General features: G+C 43.2%; 1 protein-coding gene across 1 annotated transcript; it reads left to right on the top strand.

Annotated features, from left to right (window-relative positions):
* The first annotated feature begins 1,524 nt into the window (after positions 1 to 1,524).
* LOC144523031 (uncharacterized) lies at positions 1,525 to 6,340 on the top strand. The gene is made up of 5 exons (XM_078258307.1): positions 1,525 to 1,620; positions 2,155 to 2,256; positions 2,358 to 2,461; positions 2,659 to 2,778; positions 6,187 to 6,340. Exons 1-5 carry the CDS (start codon positions 1,569 to 1,571, stop codon positions 6,187 to 6,189), a joined length of 381 nt encoding a protein of 126 aa, XP_078114433.1. The 5' UTR covers positions 1,525 to 1,568; the 3' UTR covers positions 6,190 to 6,340.
* The last annotated feature ends 2,698 nt before the right edge of the window (positions 6,341 to 9,038 follow it).

Below are 9,038 nucleotides of genomic sequence, written 5' to 3'. Positions count from 1 at the left end.
AATAACGCCGTTACCATTACTGCCAAAAAATGCGGCGCGTTACTATAATTGAAGCTGTTTTTTTCATCAGACCAACTAGATCTCTGAGCCGAGAGGCAAAGACTTTTTTTACTGTAGTAAAAATATAGTAAAATTTCGTGGTAAGCCAATCAGAGGTAGAGTTGGTCGGGTGTTGGAAAGCATGCATAGTCGGACACACAACGAACAACACAAGCGAGTCAGTCAACGAGAGAGAGGTATGGCGAGCCCAAGTGAGGGGCAATAAATATCAAAAGTTCCCAAACATCTATTGTGTTATTTGTATCAATCCACTGTATAAACATAATATCTACATACATGGCATTTGATTGGAGGCTGGTCTCACTTTATCTCACAGCAACATTAAAATAGTTTAGATTTGTGTACATTGTTTCGGCTAATAATATTACGGTATACGGTATTGTATTAAGTGTCTATTTCCTTATAATATTCAGATTTATCATAAATAATTGAACATGCACATGTACAGTATTTTAAGTTCCGTTAAAGAGGGGTGGAGGTGGGGTCACATTTGAGCATTTAAAAATGTACTTGAAAGTAACGCAATAATTACTTTCTGAAGTAACTAGTTACTTTTATAATTTGTAACTGAGTAACTAATTTAGTTTCTTTTTGGAAGAAGTAACTAGTAACTGTAACTAATTACTTTTTAAAAAGTAACTTGCCCAACACTGCTGATGCATGACTCAAAACAAACCTGTCTGACACACTGCATTAGTAAAAAAAAGAACTAGAGAAGTAGAAAACACAAAAACAATCAAAACAAATAGTTTTCTGTAAGCATTCCCCATCGGAAACAAGTCTAAATTAAGGATGAAGTATGTATACTTTACAATTGAAGTAAACATTGCCAAATATGAAAGAAAGTGTGTGAGAATGTTAGGGGCCCAGTGACCCAGAACGCAGAGATTTCACACACAGACAACAAAAGAAAAAATAGTTTGTAAAGGTTTTAATGAACAAAATTGAAACAGTGTGGGTTTTGTTTGGGCAAAGGGAACTCCTGGCAGGTCCGAGTACCGAGGCGAGCCGAGAGGGATGGATCCAGGTCGTACGAGACTCGAGGCGTACAAGCAGGGAAGAGTTCACAGTAGTTTCCACAGGTGGAGGATGAGGCTGGACGGTGAGGCAGCAGGTCTGAGCGGTCACTGGACAGAAACACAGGGTATGTATGAGCTCAGGAGAACAAAGACAAAAGCTAGGGTGAACAAGACAACACGGACACAACCTGAATAAACTGAGAACTCAGAGCCAAGTTACCACATGAGTGTGAATAACGAACTGGCACCGAAGAGGTGATCAGCCCGGGTTTAAGTATTGCTGGAATGAATCTTGGAGATGAGCTGCGGCTGTGAGGAACGGCTGTGCAGTGTTGATTCGGCCACGCCCTTTGACTTACTTTCTTCTGAACACACCTCCTAAATGTTTGTGTGCAGTCAGGTAAGCAGTCATCTTTTAGTCATCATTTATTCTACAGTACAGCATATAACGTGTAGTCTCACCATATCTTCAGTACTTACCTGTTCGTCATGATGAAGCTGATCCTTTCTCTGACTCTCATCTGGGCACTCTGCAGCATTGGTAACTTTACTTATTCTTACAATATCGTTTCTGCAGGTACAATATAGCCTGATTTAAAACTTTTAAAACTTTTATTAATTTTACCAGAACTGCTTTTAAGAGAAGATACTTAAATCTTGGTTAAAATGACATAAGCAAATTTTATATCCTTGAAAATTATAGATCAGATAAAATGTAGCCCTAACTGATTCCCAATAGGTAAATTCACGTTACAGTACATCAGTACAACAAGCAGTCTCAAGAGGTAGAAAACACGTAAAGACAGTTTAGAATAAGAAATACAACTGTACTTAGGTTAATTACATTTTTATATACAGTACATACTGAATATACATTGTATAAATCACAATACTTAGGCAATACACGTGACAAGACTTGGCTGTGTGAATATATTGTATATGTGCAGAAGTAAAGAGTCTCATAGTGACATTTAAACCATGTTTAACCATTACTTTGTGTCATTTAAAATCAGACCTTTGATTTGATATAAAAGATGTGATCATCATTTATCAACATTTTTTCTCCCCATTGCAGCTGGAGCACTTCGGTGTCAAACTTGCGCAGATCAGGAGTGTTCAACCACAATAACACAAACATGTTCCTCAGAAACATTCTGTTTAACAGCTTCCATTCAAGGTAGTCATTTCTTTGTCTAGTACTTCTCATTTAAATATGTGTACTATGAAGCTATGTGTGCTTTCTCTCAACATTAACAAACTGCACTTTTGATTCTGTAGCCATTTCATCCGGAACTCCAACACGGCAAATCTTCAAGGCGTGTGCATCGTCCTCCGTTTGTCCAGCCACAGGCTCTCAGACATTTTCAGTCAACTTGGGTGCTGTGAGTGCAGTTACCTCTGCTAAGTGCTGCAACACAGACAACTGCAACCTAGAAACTCTACCTTGTCAGTACAGAGGGATAAGTTGCTTGTTTGAGATAAGACATTTTGCCATCTTCTGACACGTTCAATTTTTTTTATTTTGAAACACTGACTGTAACTATTATCGCTTCCTCAATTTTGTTCTTTTCTGTTTCAGTCCCTGCTGCTCAGACAGATAACAGCCTACTGTGCTTCACTTGTAACCCTCTCAACCCTTCTCAATGCACTTTTGCATTACAATGTCAAGGAGTGGAGGACACCTGCTTTAAAGCGAGTGGTGAGTCTTTATCATACATAATTTACCAAATGTGTTTAAAGTATTTCAAACAAATTATAAATCAACCAGTGGAGGAAAGTAAGGATATTCTTTCACTCAACTACAATCTCGAGCATGTCTATTCTACAGTATGTTACTTTATACTTCTAATCCACCACATTTCAGAGGAAGATTTTACTTTTTAATGCACACCATGTATATGATAGATGTATCTGTTTTAATAAACCCACAGTGAGTAAAGATGTTAAAGCCTCTAAACACCCACACAGGCGATTTCAGTTATTGTGGCTGATTAGACCTTGTCTCAGGTTGAAGGTGAAGCTTAGATGGGAATTTCAGGTTACAAATCTTTTCTTTTCACCAATGAGAATGAAACAACTGCTATTGTCCTGCCATAAAAAGGTGCAACAAAGCTAACAAGAGACGGATGTCAATCAGTCTAAATACACCCACACAGTCCTGGGAAGAGGTCTAATCAGCCAGACTAACTGAAAACACCTGTGTGGGTGTTCAGAGCCTTTACAATTAACTCTGCACGTCATAATCCAGTAATATGAAGTGTGTGTAATGTAATTCACAGTGTGAAAGTAAAAGTACTTTTACTGCTGACACTTTCCTTATTTAAATCAAGTGAAGGATCTGAATATTTCTTCCTAAAATAAGCTAATTGACAATAGAATAGATAGACAATAGATTGATGGACTTTATTAATCCCAAATTGGGAAATTACTCCATTACAAGCAGCAAGTAGCCAGTTACCAAGGTCATAGACACTCACTCACACACTAACCAAAAATACAAGAAATATACTAGAAATAAAAAAGATGAAATAAAATGATAGCAAAGATAAAAAAGCCAGACGACCTACTGAAAAATATGATCTAATACTTAGATGAATGAACAAGAATCTTGTTACGCGGCAGAGGATTAAAGGACCCAAACGCAGGGAGAAGGCAGACAGGCAGGCAGAAGGTTTGAGCTCGAGGATTTATTAGAACCAAAAACTGCAGCACAGAGGCTGGAAAAAACACAGGGGAAAAAAACTCACAGGGAAAACTTACAGGAACAAAAGAACGCAGGGAGGAATCCAAAAAACCAAGGGAGTAAAAAAACCAGGGAAATGCAGGAAGGGAAGGAGCTGACCAGAACAGAACACGGGGAAGGCACACAAACTGACAGGAACAAGAGACAAAACGATCTGACAACAGACAAAGAAAACACAGGGGCTAAATAAACTAGGTAACAAGCAAACACTAGACAGGTGACACTAGGGCTGGGGAACAGGTGGAGCACATCAGACACTGGGGACCATGGGCGCTCGGGGACTAAGGACAGAGAGCACTCGGGAACTGGGAACAGAGGGCACTAGGGAACTGGGGACCATGGACACTAGGGTACAGGGAACCATGGGCACTCGGGAACAGGGGACTGAACTTCTTAGGCCAGCAGGGCTGCTGGCAGCAGTGAAGGGGGCCTCTGGTGGCCGAACAGGCCATCGAGGGCTCCCAGGCGGCCGGCGGCAAAGGCAAGATCCTTCTGGTGGCTGAGCAGGACGGCGAAGGTAGAGCCCCTCAGGCGGCCAAGCAGGATGTCGAGGACTCTTGGGCAGCCATTGGTGAAGGTGAAACCCTTCTGGTGGCCGAACAGGACGGCGAAGGTAAAGCCCCTCAGGTGGCCAGGCAGGATGTCGAGGACTCTTGGGCGGCCGCTGGAGAAGGCAAACAGGACGGTGAGGGCATCGCCCCTCTGGAGGCCGAGCAGGTCGGCCAAGGCGGAGACCCTCAGGACGCGACGGGTCAGCTGGGCTGGAGCCAGGCGGCGGGTCAGCTGGGCTGGAGTCAGGTGATCTCAGGGGCGCCGGAGACCGGTAAAGACTCAGGGGCGGTCTCAGGGGCGGTCTCAGGGGGAGTCTCCGCGGCACCGGGGACTGGCAGAGTTTCAGCCGGAGATTGGCAAAGTCTCAGGGGCAGTCTCAGGAGCAGTCTCAGGAGCAGTCTCAGGAGCGGTCTCAGGAGTGGTTTCAGGGGCGGTCTCAGGGGCGCTGGAGACCGGCAAATTCAGGGCTGCTAGCCTCTGGGGGGCTGCTAGCCAGCCGGGATTCAGGGGGGCTGCTAGCCAGCTGGGATTCTGGGAGGCTGCTAGCCAGCAGGGATGCAGGGGGTTGGGGACACTAGGGAGCTCGGGGACACTGGGCAGTGCTGAGACACTGGTCAACTCGGGGAAACTGGGCAGCGCGGGGACTCTGGGGAGCTCGTGGACACTGGGTGGCACGGGGACACTGGGCAGCACAGGCTCTAGCGGACTGATAGGCTCGTAGTATGGAAGGCCAAACTCCCTTGCAGTCACCTGCCAGCGAACCTCCATGAGGTGCTCCAAATGTACATGTATATACAAGTGTAGAATAAACTACATATATAGTATATATCACAAAATAAAAAAATTTATAATACTAGATATTAAATATGAAGTGACCAGTGTGCAAGTAGCATAATAGTGCAAGCAAAATTGTAATCTGTAAGGTAGGGCTGTAACGATACACCAAACCCATGATTCGGCTCGATTTTTGACCCACAATTCGATAGAAAACCTCAATTCTTATCTTTCTTTCTTTCTTTCTTTCTTTTTTTTTGGGGGGGGGGGGATTTTGAGAAAAAAAGAAAATATTTTTATTAAATAACATTTGAAAATATAAACTGAATACCAAAGAACAATATTAACTGTATTAACAGATAATCTGTTAATATTAACAGAACTAAACTCCATTGTGTAGATGATTCGAGCATGCTAAAAAAACTTCTTCAATCAAGTGCTCTTACATTTACAAAGTAAATTAAATGGCTACTGTTTCAAAGTACTGTGCAGGGTCCAAAATTTCCCAAATGCGGGGGCGGACAGCTGTAGGCTTGTACCGGCTTTGAAGCTTTGTTTGTTTGATTTAACTCTCCGGTCCTCATCAATATAGTTTCATGTGTCACGTAGCGCTCCACAAGCAGAAAAAAAGGAGCTTAAAACGCAACTTGCGATGTGATCTTGTGATCTGGACAGGAAGGATAACGATTTTGGTTTCATATCGCATATCGTTACAGCCCTAGTGTGAAGTAATGAGATAGTTATCTCACACACAGCTGTGAACTGTTGTACAGTTTTTTGGAATGAGGCAGGAATGATTTCTTGTAGTGGTCTGTGCGACATCAGCTGCTGAAGCCTCTGCTAATAATAGCCTCAGCTATTCCACTGGTGGACCAGTGTGGGGTGGAGAGGGTGGTCGGGGTTATCCATGAGGGATAACAGCTTGTTCAGTGACTTCCTCTTCTCCACAGCTTCAAATGTCTCCTGTTTGCAGCCAATCAGTTTGTTCAGTCTGTCCTGAAGCCACAAAGTAAAACAGTGATTTTTTTCCCTCTATAGTGACGAGTGGGTCCACCACTTCGCCAGCCTTTGGCTGTGCATCTGCAAACCTGTGTTCAGCTGGTGCCAGCCTGGGTAGCTTACCTTTCTTGCAAAGTGTTGGTAACATCAACGGTCAGTCCTGTTGTGGGTCCAGTTTGTGTAATACTGCCACAACAACTATAACCGTTGCAGCAACAACAACTACAACCGTTGCCCCAACAACAACTACAACCGCTGCCCCAACAACTACAACCGTTGTCCCAACAACTACAACCATTGCCCCAACAACAACTACAACCGTTGCCCCAACAACAACAACAGCTGCCCCAACAACAACTACAACCGTTGCCCCAACAACAACTACAACCGTTGTCCCAACAACTACAACCGTTGCCCCAACAACAACTCCAACCGCTGCCCCAACAACAACTACCACCGTTGCCCCAACAACAACTACAACAGCTGCCCCAACAACAACTACAACCGTTGCCCCAACAACAACTACAACCGCTGCCCCAACAACTACAACCGTTGTCCCAACAACTCCAACCGTTGCCCCAACAACAACTCCAACCGCTGCCCCAACAACAACTACCACCGTTGCCCCAACAACAACTACAACAGCTGCCCCAACAACAACTACAACAGCTGCCCCAACAACAACTACAACCGTTGCCCCAACAACAACTACAACAGCTGCCCCAACAACAACTACAACCGTTGCCCCAACAACAACAACAGCTGCCCCAACAACAACTACAACCGCTGCCCCAACAACAACTACAACCGTTGCCCCAACAACAACAACAGCTGCCCCAACAACAACTACAACCGTTGCCCCAACAACAACTACAACCGCTGCCCCAACAACTACAACCGTTGTCCCAACAACTACAACCATTGCCCCAACAACAACTCCAACCGCTGCCCCAACAACAACTACCACCGTTGCCCCAACATCAACTACAACCATTGCCACTGTAACCCAATCAGCCACGACTACAAAACCTTCCAGTGGAGCCTCCTGTATCCAACTGGGTATGGTCCATCTGCTGCTCGGACTCCTTATGTTTACCCTCTGTTAAAATACAGAAACAGCTGAGACTACCCACCTATGAAGCCGCCAGAAGCAACTGTTAAAGCCTAGACTTAAGTTTACTGCTCACTGCCATCTTTAGTTGGCTTTTACAGGGGGCAGGAAAATCCAAATGTAGGAAAAGAAAGGAGAATGCAGTCTGTGTGAAGCTGAGGTAGTTCAAGTCTCTAATCTCCAACATAACCTGCTCCTGACCAGGGTTGAACCTGAAGTTACATCATTCGGCAAATCTTGCTTCGTAGTACAGGCCTCTGGTAATTGAACAATGAGCATGCTTTGTCAGAGCTGTGCAGTTACCTGAAATTAAAGCACACTTTTGCAATAGATCATACAAATATAAATGTTACTTGATGATATAACTATCTAATTTAAATTTTTTTATTTTTCTTTGCAATCTCTTCTTTGTTTTATCACATAAAAACAGTAACATGTTGCAGTAGTTTAATGTAAAGTGATGACATCTACTGTACTGTGTCTAATAAAGCTTTCTGATGAGATAACATCAGTTTGTGCTGTGGTGTTTTTATCCAAAAGGCCAATAAAGATGAACCAATCAGTGTATCATCAACAATCTCTCTGCCCCGCACATATTTGGCTTCAGTTCAAATAATGTTAAACCTTCCTGTTGTCCTCTGTCAAATTTGACCCATTTTCAAAACATTTCTGTATCAGAAATATGGGTTTCTTTCAACCAAATAGTCAAAAAAAAGTAACGTGGATGGTTCCATACAATGCACTTCACAAGTAGATTAAATGATAAGGGGTCTCATTTATAAACGTGGCGTACGCACAAAACGGGACTGAAAATGTGCGTACGCCACTTCCCACGCAAAGGTTGTGATTTATAAAAAACAAACTTGATGGGAGAATGTGCGGTCCTCGCAAACTCTGACCTATGCGTACGCACATTTTGGAGACAAAATGGGAATTGGCGACGCAGATGGTGAGGTGATGAACTGAAGTCAGACTGCAGAAAGTAAATGGGAATAATGATTACTCATAATATTAGATGCCTCACGGACATTTTTTCACTCCATAGAACACAGGATAGCATCAAATACCCTAGCATTAGATAACGGCAGAATACAGTGTAAATACAGTCAGGTCCATAAATATTGGGACATCGACACAATTCTAATCTTTTTGGCTCTATACACCACCACAATGGAGTTGAAATGAAACGAACAAGATGTGCTTTAACTGCAGACTTTCAGCTTTAATTTGAGGGTATTTACATCCAAATCAGGTGAACGGTGTAGGAATTACAACAGTTTGTATATGTGCCTCCCACTTTTTAAGGGACCAAAAGTAATGGGACAATTGGCTGCTCAGCTGTTCCATGGCCAGGTGTGTGTTATTCCGTCATTATCCCATTTACAAGGAGCAGATAAAAGGTCCAGAGTTCATTTCAAGTGTGCTATTTGCATTTGGAATATGTTGCTGTCAACTCTCAATATGAGATCCAAAGAGCTGTCACTATCAGTGAAGCAAGCCATCATTAGGCTGAAAAATCTAAACAAACCCATCAGAGAGATAGCAAAAACATTAGTTGTGGCCAAATCAACTGTTTGGAACATTCTTAAAAAAGAAAGAACGCACCGGTGAGCTCAGCAACACCAAAAGACCCGGAAGACCACGGAAAACAACTGTGGTGGATGACCGAAGAATACTTTCCTGGTGAAGAAAACACCCTTCACAACAGTTGGCCAGATCAAGAACACTCTCCAGGAGGTAGGTGTATGTGTGTCAAAGTCAACAATCAAGAGAAGACTTC

The sequence above is a fragment of the Sander vitreus genome, chromosome 9, assembly GCF_031162955.1.
Source record: "Sander vitreus isolate 19-12246 chromosome 9, sanVit1, whole genome shotgun sequence".
Taxonomy (NCBI): Eukaryota; Metazoa; Chordata; class Actinopteri; order Perciformes; family Percidae; genus Sander; species Sander vitreus.
This window is presented reverse-complemented; position numbering and strand designations above follow the sequence as displayed.

Excerpts from the sequence above, each read along its gene's own strand:
- LOC144523031 (XM_078258307.1), top strand. The coding sequence starts at position 1,569 with ATGATGAAGCTGATCCTTTCTCTGACTCTCATCTGGGCACTCTGCAGC. Across the intron at positions 1,621-2,154 it reads CTGGGCACTCTGCAGCATTG|CTGGAGCACTTCGGTGTCAA; the intron begins GTAACTTTACTT and ends TCCCCATTGCAG. Across the intron at positions 2,462-2,658 it reads TTTCAGTCAACTTGGGTGCT|TCCCTGCTGCTCAGACAGAT; the intron begins GTGAGTGCAGTT and ends TTTCTGTTTCAG.